This window comes from Calypte anna, chromosome 13, assembly GCF_003957555.1.
Source record: "Calypte anna isolate BGI_N300 chromosome 13, bCalAnn1_v1.p, whole genome shotgun sequence".
Taxonomy (NCBI): domain Eukaryota; kingdom Metazoa; phylum Chordata; class Aves; order Apodiformes; family Trochilidae; genus Calypte; species Calypte anna.
The window spans coordinates 13,794,427-13,811,689 of NC_044259.1; the positions used below are offsets into that span (position 1 = coordinate 13,794,427).

The 17,263-nt window shown below is 36.1% G+C and overlaps 1 protein-coding gene across 3 annotated transcripts in view; it reads left to right on the plus strand.

Moving 5' to 3' along the window:
- Nucleotides 1-17,263, plus strand: part of FAM13B (family with sequence similarity 13 member B) — a 45,648-nt gene extending 28,385 nt beyond the window's left edge. The window contains exons 12-25 of one of the 3 annotated variants that reach the window (XM_030459470.1): nt 692-756; nt 1,546-1,600; nt 1,983-2,130; nt 4,658-4,723; nt 5,806-6,016; nt 7,768-7,897; nt 8,409-8,490; nt 8,725-8,954; nt 9,313-9,396; nt 10,548-10,643; nt 12,855-12,938; nt 13,034-13,200; nt 13,618-13,719; nt 14,932-17,263. In XM_030459470.1, coding sequence (XP_030315330.1) covers nt 692-756; nt 1,546-1,600; nt 1,983-2,130; nt 4,658-4,723; nt 5,806-6,016; nt 7,768-7,897; nt 8,409-8,490; nt 8,725-8,954; nt 9,313-9,396; nt 10,548-10,643; nt 12,855-12,938; nt 13,034-13,200; nt 13,618-13,719; nt 14,932-15,055 — 1,644 coding nt within the window. In that variant the 3' untranslated portion in view covers nt 15,056-17,263. The remainder of the gene's footprint in view (nt 1-691; nt 757-1,545; nt 1,601-1,982; nt 2,131-4,657; nt 4,724-5,805; nt 6,017-7,767; nt 7,898-8,408; nt 8,491-8,724; nt 8,955-9,312; nt 9,397-10,547; nt 10,644-12,854; nt 12,939-13,033; nt 13,201-13,617; nt 13,720-14,931) is intronic. The other 2 variants (XM_030459471.1, XM_030459472.1) reach the window with 2 other exon arrangements.

Sequence of the window (17,263 nt, forward strand, 5' to 3'; positions counted from 1 at the left end):
ACATATTTTATATTTCAAATTTCTTATATGCTCCCAAATGAGAAACTTTTAAGAATCAAGTACTCAGCTGTGGCATAAATGCTTAAAGTAGTCAAGTCTTGTGCCAACTTTTAGTGAACAAAATGGTGCTGTATATTCATCTGAACTCATTTTGTGAGATGGTGTCATTGACATGCCAGCATTTCTTCATCCCTTTCCCGTTCTCTTGCTGCTTTATTTAGTAACAGGGATTAGTAGCTTCTTTTAGCAAGTCTGTCAGACTTGTTTCATTTCATATATGCTGAGCATAAGTCTACATGCAACTAGTTATTTTCAGGACTAGGGTATACTTACTGCCATAATTTTAGTTGCTTCAGACTTTGTGCTATGATTAACAACTTGCAGTAGAACTGTTGGTGTTAATAGTTGAAAGAAATTTAAAAAAAAAATTGTTTTCCTGAAGTTGGAAAGTAATTTTGTCTTCCAATTATTAGAACACCTGGTTACTGCCTTTACTTTAAGTGTAAAAATACTGCATGGTTAAAAAGTACAAATTCCACCCCCACACAAAAAACTGTACTTTTAGTTTTGAGGGGTTTTTGTGGTTAGTGATGATTACAGAAATGTTTCCAGCTGAGAATGCTATTCCCAAATACTCCTAAATATTTTTCTAAATATTTCCTAAATATTCCTAAATATTTTTTACCAACAGACTGCAGACGTATTATTGAAACCATGTGATAAAGATGTAGATGTTGATGGAGAAAATAGTGAAAGGTATGTATTGTTGGTTTGCTTTCTTTAAGTCTACATGGCAGAATGTGTAACTTGAGTTCTGAAAAGTAAAACTATCAAACTGGTGATTTGTGAAATGCAGTATAGCATAAGGGAGGTGAAACATAAAACTTTCCACATGTGAAAACAGAAGATGGAGTTACCTTTTGTGCTCATGATATAAAGATGCATGCACTTGAAAGAGGAAAAAAATACAATATAATAAATACAAACAAATACAATACAATGTAACAAAATAAATACAATATAATCCTATATAATATATACTGTTTTGGGCTTGATTTTTCATGAACAATCCTATGTTCTAGGCAATATAAATAGAAGAAGTTATTTTCTTTGAAAATATTTTGACATATTATATTGCTTTGAAGGACTGAAGAATTAATGCTGCTAATAATGACTAAGCAGGAGACTTCTAAGTTAATTTGCAGTTCAAGTTCAGCATTGATTGAAATTTCAGTTTGAGTTTTAAAATATTTACTTGTCATTTGAGAATAAAAGATCTGAGCTGGTTTTTTGCTTAACTTGATTTAAGTGGAGTTGTTTACATGCTTCAGCTTGAAATTTGGTATGGAGAACAAAGAGGAGGGGAAAAGCCCCCCATAAATGTAACTTTTGCTCCCCAGAATTTTAATTATCACTTTAAAGAAATCCATTACATATCTGCTAAAACTGGACTAGAGTATGCAAGAAGAAAGGGGGGAAGGTGTGGTATTTACTGGCCATTAAGATTTTATCTTTAAAATAATTACATCTGTTTCTTCTTTTTAGGCAAAATAGTATATTGCTTGGTGGCAATGATAAAATATCTTCAGAGATATTTCTGGTAAGGTTATAATTTCATTTGTATACAGATACACAGCATCTTAGAAATTCACATGCAGTACAGATACAAAGAAAACCAATACATTTATCTTTTAAAATGCTGTGTTGGTTGGCCTGCTGCAAGGTTTGCAAAACCTCTCAGAGCTCATCCTCTCAGCTTCAGAGGAGCTTTTGGCAGCAGACCAAAGTTACACATCTTGTGTAAGGAATGCTTTGTAATGCAAATAATTGAGTTAGGAAAGAATAATGTTTTGGGGTTTTTTTGTTTGTTTTTTTTCCACATAAAATTTCCAGAAGTGCTGTAACCAGCACTGATGAGGTACCTGATTTCCAGTTGCTAAATAATAATAATAAACATGGCCTGTTATGTTATTTAAATACAGGATTCAAGTAGCAAGACTTGTGATCTGAATGCAAATACTGATTCAGAGGTGTCAGAAGATGGCAGCGTTAATGTTACTGAGGAAGCTCTGAGTGTCCAAGTACCACGACTAGATCTGAAGAATGTATCTGATGGAGACAAATGGGAAGGTAATTTTCACCCTTCAGCTCACAATATAGTTAGTTAGTAATGATGAGTAGAACACTGAACAAAGTAGAGGCAGCTAACAACTTCTTTTTTAGTTCAATAGGAATAAAATGTTCCTACACACATGGTAAGGTTGACCAAGTCATGATGTAGGTCCCATCTTATTTCAGAAATATCTGCAATTTAAATAAGGGCCTTTAAAAGCTGTAAAGAAAAAAATAGTCAAAGGAGCAACTAAAGAAAGCAGAAAAGCCTGTTTTATAGCAGAGGCTTGTGTTTTGTCTTCTTTTTTAAGTGGCTTACAATTCCCACAACTCTTGAGTCTCCCATGTGAGGCCTTGAAAGCACTTTTCTCTGATTACATATATGATGATGACATAGTTAATATTCATGTGGTTTTGTTTTGTTGTTTTATTTTATTTAAGCTACTAAACACAACAATTTATATTTCAATTATTTTGAAAAACCTATTAGTTGTCTTGTTTTAAACATCAGGAATGTCACATGTTGGTTTCCATGTTGTTAGACTACTTGAAATGGCTTTAGATTTTCAAATAAAAGTTAACAGCAGCAGGTGGATATTATTTCTGTACCCATTCTCCCTCCATTGTTCGGATTTTAGGAACAGCAAAATGTTTAAAACACAATTCTCTCTGAGACAGGGTTTGTTATATTTGTAATCCTATTCTTCATGGCCTTCCAGGTTTAGCCAGCCCATAAGCTTGTGACTCGATTGACTTTTATTGCTAAATTGTCTGGTAATAACTGTGAGACTATTTCAGTTTTCTAATAGCATAACCCCTTTGTAACCAGAGGAAACCCCTCTTATCAGTATCTTCTTTTCAAAGTACTTATCTTTTTATGTGTTCTTATATCCTTTTTCCTCTGCCTAGTGTTGATATTCTGAATCATCACACGTTAAAAAATGCAAGTGATACAGTTTGCTAGAATACTGTGAACTGTCACTGACAACTCAATGGCCACAGTCCACTTGTTTCCAATTTTAAAATCCTGCAAATACAACTTGATAGATGCAGTAAAGATTTTAGTAGGCAGGGGTGAACAGGCTGTTCAGTGACAGCTACCCTTTGGAATGCTTGTGGCATGGTTAGATGTTTGTCAGATGCTGGTAACAAAGAATGATTGCTCTTAACTTCTGGATGCTGTGTTGTAAATACTAAAATTAGTGAAATGTACCTGGGATGTATGGAATTAACAGTGCAGCTTATAGCTGTAGCATGTTAGCACATAAAGCATTGTTCTGAAGCTCAAAAGGTGATAATTTACTGTTAATTTGTCACCAGTGTCTCTGTTTTCCAAATGAGTTGCCTGCATTAATCCACCCTTTTAAACCCTTTTACATGTGATGAGGTTTGAAACTCTTGATTGGCTTACTTGGATTTGTGAATTATTTGCTGGTTGACATTCTTGAGCCCTAGCAACTGTACATTCAGAGTAAATCATGTCCTAAGGACATTGATTTGCAGGCATCTGAAGACACCGAGTCCAGGTTCTCATTCTTGTGTCCCAAGTTAATAACTTTGTCTAAAGATTAGCAAACAAGCAAATAATAAAAAAACCTGCTTATGTTCTCAGTGTTTTATTTACATTAATTGCTTCCTTGCACATTGCATTTTGTTGCATCCTCTATTTCTGTTATTCTGATTTAATAAGTATTCTCAGAGGTTTGTGGCTTCCATTTTCATTATTTCCTTAAATCTGCTTGTAAAAGTTGCTTTGGTTTTACTTACCTCAATAATTTTATGACCCTTACTGTAAAACAAAAGTAGCATATCTTTGTGTAAATGCATATTACAAGCTTTTTGGTAGTGAAATGATGATATGTTGCAAGAAGTGTTGTTTCACTGAGAAGTATTTTAATTTTGGCTATTTTCCAGTCCTGTTTAGAATGGTTATTGTGATCTTAGCCATTCAAGGCACTGCAAGGCCTTGTACCTTTCCACCAAAGGAGATTTGCATTGTAAAGAAATAAATACATTTCCAAAGCAATTTATAAGATTTGGGTTATTAAAGCCTATGTAATAGAAAACTTCAAGGCCTGTAACCAGCAGAGTTCTTGAAAAGGCACATCAAATGCTTGCTGTCTTAAGGCAAAAATACAGATCAGTTAATCTGTATTTCTGAGTATTTTTTCTTCATTTCCCCTGCTTTTTGGAAATCACCACCATCTCTATTATTTACAAGCTGTGAGCAAAAACATATTTAGTACCTGTCTTTTGTTAACGTGAGGATGCATGAGACTCTTATTAAACTAAAATAAGTCTTTACTATTCCTATATCAGTTCCTTGTAAATCTTTTCAGTAAAAAGTTCCAATTTGCTAAGGACTGAGCATCCTTACCTGCCATTGAAATTCTTTGGAAGCTGAGAGTGCTCAGGACCTGGCCCAAAAAATGGGATATTTTTCCCTGATACTGTTATCTTCCTGCTTTACATGTTATGTATAGTTTGTTCTGACTGTGCTGTGTGTTCACCTTAGTATTTTTGCCATTCTTTTTCATTTTATTAGCGCCATGCCCTATCACTTTTCCCCTCATTGATTTCAAAACAATGCATCTGCAGAGAGAAGGGGAGGGTAAGTATGGTTCGCCATACGTTCAGTTATCTGCCTTTTGATAGTTTATGGTTTGCTTTCTAACTAACCCTTCACCTGCTGTCCCTTATATCTTGGGAGTGTTCTGATCTGCAGTTTTTTTTTTTTGTTTGCTTTTTTCCTAAAAGGCCCTCTTCTTGTATCTTGTCCTGTGTAAACAGGCAAGATCACAGCTTAAAAACGAAACGAAAAATCCCAATAAGACTTAGTGAATGTACAATGGAAAGCAGGTACAAGGGTTGCTTTTTTGAAGATTACTTTGTGGGTTTTATTGTTGTTCTGCACACTTTGAACCCAGTTTTCAAATTTCTGATTTGAACTGGAAAATCCAGGCAACTGTCTGAAAAGAAAAGGGGGGTGGGTTTTTAAATTTAAGTGCTTTAAAGGCAATATCAGCTTTTTGTTAGACAGCAAGGAAATCATACCTGAGAATTTTAAGGGATGTAAGCAACTAAGCTTTTACAAGGATTTTTTAAAAATGATTGTTTTGGAATCTCCTGCCTTAAGAAAATCAGCTTCCACAAATTAAGAAATCTCTTTTTCTCAGTGGTGTCAAGATGGATTTAAATTTAAAAACCCAACAACACTCCTTTATAAAGACTTTAGCAAATGGGCATTGTACCTAAAGAGGTATTGTCAAGCTTACCTTCTTCAAAACCAAGAGGACAGTCTTTCAGAGTACATGCTTAAGGTATAAAAATTAATTTCCACAGCAAAATATTGCAACAGCCAATAAATATATTCTTCCAACTTTGGATTTCTGATAAGTAAATAGGCTCTTTTACACTGTTGAACTGTTCAGAAATGCATACTCCCAAGAGACACTTTGAAAAAGGGATCCTAGTGTGCATACCTCATTTCAGTACCTTTTTCTTTCAATTGTTACATGACAGAATTTGTAGCTCTGATGTATTTCAATGTTTTTATTCACTTTGTGTACGACACCACATCCTTTATAGCATACAAGACTAAGCATTGAGTACCCATTTTTGTTGCCTTTTGCCTCCAGTTTAGAATTCTGTTAACAGAAAAGTACCATTTTGCTTCCCTTTTTTATCTTCTAGATCCATTTCCTGCTTTCAAATCTTGGCAGGAGGACAGTGAATCTGGAGAAGCTCAGCTTTCCCCACAGGCTGGAAGGATGACTAACCATCCCTTGGAAGAGGACTGTCATCCCATATTGTCACATCGGAGTTTGGATTTTGGGCAAAGCCAACGTTTCTTACATGATCCAGAAACATTGGATTCTTCATCCAAAGCACTTTCTTTCCTTAGGTATGTATCTGAATGCAATTAGGTGGCTGTTAGGATGGGAGTGATAGCTGTCAGTATGAAAACACAGCTGTTGAATACAGCAACTTTATGGGTTTTCATGATATGAAGTGATTGAAGACCAAGGTCAAGTGTACCACTATGTGGACATTTGGATGTTCATCTAGAAGCTGCCATAGTGAGTCAGAGCAGAGGTTCACCTGGGGTGATACTGACTCTCAAAGTGACCACTGGCAGATGTTGAGGGAGAGAGGATAAAAATAGGGCAAGCTTGCACAGATTTCCCTGGCATTTGATGAGGGCTTCTGACAACCTGCTGTACTTGGCACTTCCTGGGCTGAAGATGGTATTTATATCCTGTGTTTACCAGTTTTTACTGGACTGCTGGTCTGGGATTTTAATGAAAGTTTGGTTGTTTGTTTTTTGGGTTTGGTTTGCTTTTATTTATCTCCAGTAGCATGAATTTCTCTTTTCATGTTGCACGATTTTGCATTTGTTTTGTGTGCCATGTTAATCATTTCCAGTACAGAGAGCCAGTTTATACAAACCATTGCAACTGAAGTGTGCAGGTTGGCAAAGTTCTTCATCTGGACTGTGGAAGGCCTTCATTAGGGCTCCTAATACAGCTCTGCTACTGCAGATTCAGAGGAGTGAGCCCATCAAACCTGTGTATGAAAGGAGAGGTGTAAATAAACAAGCTCCAAGTGTGACACCTGGGGAGCGTGACTCTAAAACTGTAAATAACCCATGTCCTGTACAGGGTACTGCTGTTATTATGAAAGAGAATTTAAGAATGACTGTGCTTTTTAGGTAGAAATAATCCCATAAAAATGAGAAAAATCTCAAACAGGAAAAATGAAGTTTAGAGTCTTCAATTCTCTGTCTGAGAATCCATAAAGTGGATTGAAAAAGATGCTTGCCCAGGTTTTCTCTAGTTAGCTGTAGAAGATAGTTGGTAAGAACTATTAAAATGATGCAGAAGACTGACCTGCAGTGAAGTACTGATTGCAATAGTACTGATTGCAGGATGTTCTCATCCTGAAACTAATAAGGATTTGTACTAGTAGATTATTAGATTAGTATTTCTAATAACTTGAACTATGTAGACGTCCCTGACTCTGCTAGGAGATTGTTCAGGCACCCTGTGTACCAGAAAATTCTCATTAAATCAGAAGGCTTTTCAGAAGCAGCAAATAACAAGGAGCTGAACAACTGCAAAATACTATTCAAACCCAGAATCTCATCTTCTAGAAATACCTTAGTAAGGCCTTCAGATTAGATATTGTAGATGTTTTTTACATCAGTATCTAATAACTTGCCTAACACAGGTAAGGGGAACTATCTTATTATCAAAGATTGTTCAGTGGTTGCTTCTAATTGGGCTTTATTGTGTGCCCAGTATTTCAAGAAGTACTGAGTATCCAGTAACTTCAATAAGTAGCCTGGACACCAGAAAAATCTGAGCAGTTCTAATAGCAATGTAATGAACAGTATATTAGTTTATTACACTTGCATTTCAAATGCTGTTTTTTCAGTTAGGAGTATTACTGAAATTAGAGAGGAAAAAACCATCACATTTTGAAGTCAGCAGATCAAAATCTTTTGATTTAGTAAGTGAATAGCTCTAACTGAAAACCTGAAAAGAATTGATTATGAACTGGAGAAAAAAAAATTGAAACTGGTGATCTGTTACTCAAATTTACAAGTTGCTTGCACTTGTTCAATTAAATGACATATAAATGTTTTTAATGCAGAACACGAAGAGCATCCTTTAGCTCAAAAGATGACAAAAGGGAAGACAAGACACCTTATCAGCTTGTCAAGAAATTACAGAAAAAAATAAAGCAATTTGAGGAACAATTTGAAAAAGAGAAAAACAGTAAGGTAAGTTACCACTTCTGCCTTTGCTCAGGATAAATGCATGGTAGAGCTAAGTTATTTTGTGTATTGCATCACTGAATGACTGACTGTGTGTCCTGGTTTGGGCATTAAACTGTGACACTGTGGGATCACAAATGATGAAAGTTTTGTTGCACGCTGTTGCCTACAACAGTAAACAGCAGCACTAGCAAACAGACCTAAAGGCCTGAGCTCAGAGAAGGGCAATGACATTAATGCAGTGAGACTGCAGGGGATGTCAGATGAGGCACATTGAAAGATAGAATTATCTTAACCACTCTCTGGCTCAACTTCTGCTGCTTTGTTTCAAGGTTTGTTTTTTTCACAAGCATTGTGCATTGTATTAGCAGTGAGATCTGATCTGCTGCTAAGAGGAGCATTCATGTTCCTCAGTACATTTGCTATAATAAATATTACCAAATCTTGAAAGAAATATTTATAAACAATCTCTAGGTTGCTTTTTGTAAAATGTAGTTTGTTTTGTATTACTTTTCAGCCCTCCTATAGTGATATTGCAGCCAATCCAAAAGTTTTAAAATGGATGACTGAGCTTACCAAATTGAGAAAGCAAATCAAAGGTAAGGGATGCTACAGTTTGTTTCTCTACAGACACAAATTACCACAGGACAGTAAAAATGTTTCTAGATTCTGAACTATTCAAAAATCAAAATTATTTTTGTAGCTTTTTTTTTTTTTTCTTAGTTCATTAGAAGAGAAACTTTGCTTATGCAGATTGTTATGGTTTTAGCTGCAAATAAAGGAATGTGTTATTTATTTTAAATGTTTGAATTGAGTAATTTTTCTTATTTCAGATGCAAAGCAGAAGAGCTCAGATGGGGAATTCATGCCTCAAACACGTCCACGTAGTAACACTCTTCCCAAAAGCTTTGGTTCCTCTCTTGACCAAGAGGAGGAAGAAAATGGAGATGAGATGCGGGTTGTGCAGAAGGAGAAGAAGCCCACCAAGGAAGCTACACTTGAATTAATTTTGAAAAGATTAAAGGAAAAACGAGTTGAGAGGTGTTTGCCAGAAGATATAAAAGTAAGCATAAGGTTAAATATAGGTTGGTTTTAGGAGAATAATAGAGGGAAATAGAGCACTGTCAGACATTTCAGATAACACTTTATTGACAAAGTGATGCCTCTGTCTAGCAGCACTTTACTAAGCTCTCATATTTCAGACTCTGTGGGGAAATTACCAAGATGAACCACATTTTCCTTGCTCACTCTTTATTAAAATGCTTACAAGTATGTGCTGACAATATTGGACAGCTTTATTAACAGCTGAAGGTGGGATGTGTGGTATTAACCAAGCTAAGTTTGGCTAAGGCATCTGTATAGCAGATAACAGAAAAACTGTTGAAGTGACTTGTGTTGGATGTCAATTATTCTTCTTGCAGAAAATGACAAAAGACCATTTGGTAGAAGAGAAAACATCTCTCCAGAAAAGCCTCCTGTATTATGAAAGCCAACATGGACGTCCGGTAATGCTTGGTTTACTTCATCAAACTTAATTAATGTTTGCATAGACAACAGTAACTGTTGTGCAGTAGTACCCACCAGAATTTAATGCTGGTGTGTATTTGTTTGGTTTTTTTCTTCTTCAAAACAGTTATCTCAATGGTATTGTAGTTTAAGCCCAGCTGGCAACTAAGAACCAGAAAGCTGCTCACTCAGTTTTACCTGCAGAGGGAATGGGGGAAGAGAACCAGAAGGGTAAAAGTCAGAAAAGTCAGGGGTTGAAATGAGAACAGTTTAATAAATCAAGTAAAATAACAATCATAATGAAAAGAGAGGTAACAAAGAGAATCTTAAAATAAACTCTGGCTTTTGAATTTTGAAGGCCTGAAATGTTATTCTGGATTTCACAAAAACAAAAATGAAAAGATTTTTTTTTCCATCCCAAGTCTGTGGCATTGGAAACAGGGAATTTAGAGAAAAAGACTAGCAACTAGTACACCTAAAGTTCTTCATTCTTGGACAGTGAATCAGCATCACTAGTCCAGTCATGAGATCTTTGCAGTTGCTGTTTGATTTGCCTTCTGGACTTGGCACACTAACTTTATAAGCAGCACTGACATATAAATCTGACCAAGCCTTTCATTCTGAAAGCCAAGGTCTTGGAAACACTGGCACTGGTTCTACAATCCCCTTCAAGAGAAAATGCCAGTAACTGTTCATGGTGGAGTTTAGGATTCATTATGTTAGTACACACAGTTGTCAAGAATTGAGTGTAAGTCAAATATCAGATAAAATCTCTTTACAGTTTCATCTTTTTCCCCCCCCCCATCATTTCTGTAGAATCATCATCATTGCTAGAGACAGTTTCTTCCTCCAGTTCTTGGTCCCTTTTTTCCCCTCTTTTCCATAGGCCTTTAAAGGTAGAGAGTTTGCTTCTAGTGAAGCTCTTCTAACAACTTCCTGAAAAATATGGGGAGTTAAAGTGAGAAAAGAGAGAGCAAAAAGCACCCTCATATTTTCCTTTGTCTGCAAAACTTCTTACACACAATTTAAACTAGTTTTATGTTCCTAATTGGAATGTATGTGGCCTGGCATGAGAAGCATACCACTTTGTGTGTGCTTGTATTTTATTGAGTGACTGGTATAATTAATTCTGTGGTTTCTCTGCCTTTAGGTTACTAGAGAAGAAAGACATATTGTGAAGCCACTTTATGACAGATACAGACTTGTAAAACAAATGTTAACTAGAGCAAGCATTACTCCTATTCTTGTGAGTAAAACACATGCTATTTCTATTTTTTCCACTGTTGAACTGCTAGGGTGCCTTTAGAAAAGCTAGTGAAAGTGTTCCAGGAAAGACATCTTTCTTATGCAATGTATGAGGTGGTGTTGTCATCAGACTTGAGGCATTTGATTTACTGCTGAAAACAAAGGAGTTCAAAGCTTGTCTGTGACCTTGAAGGCTCTTAGGAAGTAAATGGTTCCCTGTGGAAGTAAATAAGAGGTTCTGACTTGCTGTTCCCAGGTCCCTGTGCTAGGTATGGATCCACAGTACATACTGTACTTTTAGTCCTCCCAAGAATAGCAACACCTCTTGCAGTGAATCTTGCCTCTCCTGTGCTGCAGGTTACTGTCACCAGAGGCATGAGTGATAGAGTGGCCCTAAGAACTGTTCCATTCCTTCATGCTTCCCCACTGTGACACGTCTCTGCAACATCTGTACAACATCTGTGCTTTTTCATTGTATTTTCACTTCTTTTCCCTCTAACATGTAGTGCTTTCTGTTCTTTCTTCTCTGGGCTGGTAAGAGATGAGGAAGAAAAGTTTTCATACTGTGTGAGGAGATGAGTGTAAACATGTTTATGCCTGTAAAACTGTTTGAATGATAGTAACTATTTGACCCTTTTTTAAAGAAGAGGCTTTATAGCTGATGTGAGATAATCTCTTTATGTGCAGAGAGTTCTCTACCAGATTTATATAGCTGGGCAGTAGCTTATTCAGCAGCAACTTAATTGTCTGTCTACATTGCCTCTGGCTCTCCTCTGCTGTCCCCTTTAAGCTGAAGTATGTTGAGATGAAAGAACCAGTTCAAGTTCATTCCTTTCTTGCACATTTATTTTTGGGTAGCTGCTTTTATAGGAAAAAAAAATTACATTGCAGTAATTTCAGTCTAAGGGCAGCTTGAAGGCTTCAATATCCCTTTTTGAACTTCAGGGGCACAGGTTGCTCCTGTACACCTAAGCATTTCTTCATGACTGTGAGTCACTGGTTATTGGTGGTGTCCTAACTAATATTTATCCCATCTCTTACCTCAAAACCACAACTCTTCAGCTGAGATGTTGGATGGGGCTCTGAGCAACCTGATCTAGTTGAAGATGTCACTGCTCATTGCAGGGGGTTTGGACTTGATGACCCTTAAATGTCACTTCTAACCCAAAGTATTCTCTGAATAATAAGTAGCCTTATGAATATATTGTAGTTGCTCTCTTATCCAAAAGGATTTTAAATTAAATTTCTAATTTGTGCTGTAGGCAACACCTGTAAAATATTTTTCACAGGCTTTTGCTTTTGAAACCTGTAAGATAGATAAGTGGAGCTCTCTAATTACCAAGTATTGTTCAGTGGTAGCTTCAAGGTAGGACATACTCAGGGCCAGGTATTGCAAGAACTGTTTTTTGGTTTATGTGGCAGTTGCTTCCATGAGATCTGACAGCATCATGGTGTACTTTTCAAATACTGTGAAGCCTGTATGGAAATGTCCAAAGAAGCAGGAAGCTATTTACTTAGAATAAACCAAAGATTTTTGACAGGTTGTTGTCTGTGTGGCTTTCATGTTCCACCTTGTTCCTGTTCAACGTGTCCATCTGTTGCAATTGCTTATGTGCTCTAGGGGTAACAGATGAGCAGGGTGTAATTCCATGTGTGCCACAGGCAGCCAGCAGCAGCTCCTGCCCAGCACCCTGGCACCTGTTTAGGCTGAAGTTCAAAGGTTCTTGGCACTGAGGTGGCAGTAGGTAACTAGCACTTCTAATTGCTGAGCTTCAGAGCAGCCTAGAAAAAGAAACTGGCAGTATTATTCCCAATTTATGTCTGGCAGAAGGTAAAAAACAGATCTGGCCTTGCATAGCTTTATAGTTTCCCTGTGATTGGGTTTGGGAGGAGCAAGAGTAAATATTGAATTCAGATATACCCTTGCACTTCATGAATTTTATTCAAAACATGGAGGGAGTGAGTGCTTCTTCTCTTCAGTCTGAAGAAGAGTATTTGTACATAAATTAAATGCTACAACATGTAATGTGTCAGGTTTACTTTGAGCACATGAGCTTTTTAGGTTTTGTGGGGTTTTATTTTGCTCTGTAGAGAATGCTTGTGGTCTTTTATTTTTCTAGGAGAAGAAACACCTTTAGGTAGTAAGTAACTTGAACAAAATTCCAGCAGTGTTTAATGTTGCATGTAATGAAGCAAACTTACATTTTTGCAGGGGTCACCATCAACCAAGAGACGGGGGCAGATGTTACAGCCCATTATTGAAGGTGAAACTGCCCATTTTTTTGAAGAAATTAAGGTGTGTACAGTGCACTTTAAAACAAATACTTCCCAGTACTTGTAATAGGGACCTGAAATATTTCATGTGTTTTGAATTTCTGTTTTGACTTACAGGAAGAAGAGGAGGAAAGTGATGGTTTGTCTGCAGACCTGAATGATATCTTAAAAGCTGCTGTCCAAACGCAGTCTGTTTTAAGCCCAGTTGATGAGTCTGATGTTGAAGATGGTCAAGAGAAACTGACCCGGGACCTTAGGCTGTCAAGCACACGTGCTGCTTCTATGTATGTAAAAATAAGAAGTGACTAAATCACTAATAGAAGTTGCAGTTGTCTCATATTTCTGGTACCAACTAGATGATGTGGGGTGGAAGGGAGATGTGTTCACTTCTCAGGAAGTCGTTGGCTTGAATGAGTGTTCTTTCCTCTGACATGTCTTAAGATCTTTCTGTATTCAGTGGATTACTTAGTATCCTTTGAATCCTATCCAGCCTTCCTTAAGCTCTGCACACAGCAGAATATTTAAACCCTTTTAATAACTACTAGTTTGTTCTCAATATTTCACTGTCAGACAGCTAGCATGTTCCTTAGGAGCAAGACACATCATTAGTGCAGCTAGCTCAGTTGTTTTTGACTATACTTTGGAGAATTTAAATTTTATTGTATGGCTAACAGTGTTTTTCTTTCATTTGAAATTTTTAGGCCTGAATTATTGGAGCAATTGTGGAAAGCCAGAGCTGAAAAAAAGAAGCTACGTAAAACATTACGAGAATTTGAAGAGGAGTTTTATCAGCAGAATGGAAGGTTTGTTTACACAAAACCAGATTCTGGTCAGCAACCTCATTTTGTAGCCAAGTATTTTTTTTCAACTTTCTGCATGAATGTTGCCAAATGCAATCTGATCTGTTCTAATCTCTGCTATGAATAATCTCATGAAGGAGGTAACATTCTTATGTATTTTTAACAGCAGGAGAAGATTGCCCCAAAGTTTAGTTTCCTCTGTTGCAGTCTGTAAAGCATAGTAATGAAAATGGAAGAAGTATAATAAAATACATAATTTTCCATTTTCCTTTTAAATACAAAAAGTAATTTTTATATTAAAAAGCTCTTCAGATTACCCCTCTTACACAGAGCAGGGAAGTTTGCCTTTTAAGCCTTTGTTCCAGTGGGCTGGTCCTGACAGTGGATATTTGCTTTACCAATAATAGGATAGATAACTTCTGTTATTCCCTGTATTGTTCAGATCCTTTAGACTTAATATTTGAATATATGCTATTAATGTGATTGAACTGCTACCCATTGTGTAGGAGGTTCTTCAAAGTGTATCACCTCATGAAGGAAAGTAACAACACTCTTAAGAGGTCGGTCACTTTCTTGACTGGCAGATGTTCTCACTTAAATGTACTTTTTATTGTATTTCTCCTTAACTATAAACCTCTGGACCATTGGTCACACCAATTTAAGTAACATTGCTTCATCATGAACTTAGCTGAATTTGGGACATAACTCTTTTTGACTCAATAGCAAGTCACTTATTTTTAAGTAAGTGAGATGGATTAGATTAATTGGATCGTTCTTCTTAAATAAATAAATAAAGAATAATAATTCTTATATAAATAAAGAATAATAATTTTCTTCTATCAATTTGTGGGTCAGTCTACATACAGTGAGAATGTAGACCAATATAAATTTGTGTTTTTCTGTAATGTATACACAGGATCTGAAATTGAAGTCTTCATACCCTGTTGATAAAATCTTGAGAAGAACTTAAGAGAACAGTTTATAACAATGCTGCACCAAGTCGTGCTGAATAAATTCTTGTGGGTTTTCTATTCAGTTTTCTAGGCAATGGTAATTTTAACTACAATGAACAGAAATATAAAAATGTCTGTTATTTGTGAGTCAGCTGCCAAAGATGTTTTTATTAGGCCCTAAGATAACTGCACACTGATGCTCTTGAATTTGGCTTGCTGCAGTATGGAGAATTTTCTTGAAACTTTGTTGTCCTTTTTACAGGAATGTACAAAAAGAAGATCGAGTTCCAATGCTTGATGAGTACAGAGAGTACAAGAAAATTAAAGCCAAACTTAGGCTGTTAGAAGTCCTTATCAGCAAACAAGATTCTTCGAAATCAATTTAAATTATATTCCTCCAACCCATTGAATAACGTGATGTTTCCACTGTACTGGTTGGGTGCTTGTGCTCATTTGTCATGCACTGTTGAAAGAATCCAGTTTGTGCACTTTATTGTGGTGCCACTATAACATGTCTGAAGGGTGAGTAGGTCCTGTCTAGAGAGAGTAAAATTTCTAAGTTTGAGACTGCTCTATCCAACTTTAGCAAACACAGTTTCCATCAAAGTTTTATATTACAGATGCATCCATCTTGTCCAAACCATAGTTGTTTTTCTTTAGCATGCAAGAACTTTGAGACTTTTGTTACTACCAACTTTTTGCATTATTGAAGAAATTCTTAATTCCATAATACTACACTGAACTACTCTTCTTGCCTATTTTTTATTATGGGAAAAAAAGTCAGCAAATTAAACATAGAGCTCTTTTTCCTGGAACATTTTAGAAACAGACTGAAATTCCTTTCAGAGGACTGCTGTGGAACAACTTTAATTTTTGATATTCTAAATTGCACCTATTACACAGTAATAATTAACATATGTGGATTTTGCTCATTAGTGGTCACGTTTCCTCCTTGATAAAGATGACAGTGGACAAACCAGAAAGTGACCTTGCTTTAGTGTCTTTTAAAACTTGGAACACTGAAAAGTTTTATCACATGCTGCCTACAGGACTTGGGTTATTTTTGTTCACTTTATTATTTTATTGGTTCTTGTTTATCAACTCATGGTGACACAGTGGTTTGTCTGAATTGGATACTGCATCTCCACTTTGGGAAGATTTGAGGAACATAATGAACTTTGCTGATGGTGTTGAGACTTGTGTAGCTCCAGCAGAAAAGAGCTGGCTTAGGACAGTTAAAATTGCACTGTACTCAAGCTAAGTAAGGTATCAAGGGCTAAAATCAGTGTAGTTAATGTGCACCACAGGGTGAACTGTTAGTTGTGAGGAGAGAAGTTACTGCTGTTTATCACAATTTTGTTTTACAGTTGGAGAATAAAAAAAAAAAAAAGTTATCTAACCTTTATGATGTAAGCAAAACAGTTTATGGGCCTTGCATGATTTAGCTTCAGAGTTGAAACTAAATAATATTTTGAGTATCACATCTGCTGTGCTGAATGATGATTTAGCTTTATGCTCTGCAACAGCCATCAGCAGCTGGTTTTGATCTGGCAAAATCTAACTGTTAATTTTAACTGGTGCTTTTGTTTTGTTTTGTTTTTCCTTCAGTGTATCAGTTTGCTTGTGGCCATGTTTTGCATGCACCTACTCTCACTGCATGTTTTTGATGACTGGCTGATGTCAACATAGTTATTATTCACATTGCTTTATGAAAGACCAAAAATTAACTTTCTCACAACGTAAGAAAACGGCTAGCACGTAACCTCATAGACTTGCTGTTCTGTCATGAAGCATATGAAATAGGTTGGAAGTAGGATTTTTAGTGCTCAGATGACATCTGTGTACTGTAGAATACTTCTTATTTTGTTTTACTTTGCTCATAGGCATGTGATTTTGGAATTCAGAAAAAAAAAAAGCACTAAAACTATTGAGCACTGGTGGTATGCCTTCTTTTTTTTTTTTTCCTTTTATTTTACTGCAGAATGATCTGGGACCCTAGAGAATTATAAAGTTGAACTAGTCTTGACCATTTATCAATTATTCAGTTTCATTGTGCAATGTACACTTCAGTTACTTTTCTATCAGTCTGCAGACACGGGTGTATCCAAACATTGAAACTAATGTGTACTGTATAGTGTTGTACATGAATGTTTGTGTTTTATATACCACATGCAAAATGTCAATATGCACTATTTAAATGTTTTAAATAATATATTCCTCCTTTATAATGCTTAAATCTATATGATTCCAATATTTTTATAAGTGAGTGAGTGATCAGACTGGTTCCAATTCAGAATTAACAGCTGCTTTGTGTTTGTTATGCAGTGTTTGGCTGTTTATTCAGTATAGTAGATAAGCATGGCAACAGTTATGCTGAGTGTGTTTTGTGCCATCTTTGTTGAGCAATAAATAAATGGTAGATCTAGGCATTTTGTGATATAACAGTTTTACTTTGGTAAAAGCAAAACCTATATATCTGTATGGATATATAGATATGAAATATATATAACTAAGCCAGATATAAATGCATTGCTATGTCTGGTGCTCATTGTATAGACTTTTATAATAAAAGTACCTTAACCTTTATTGTCATA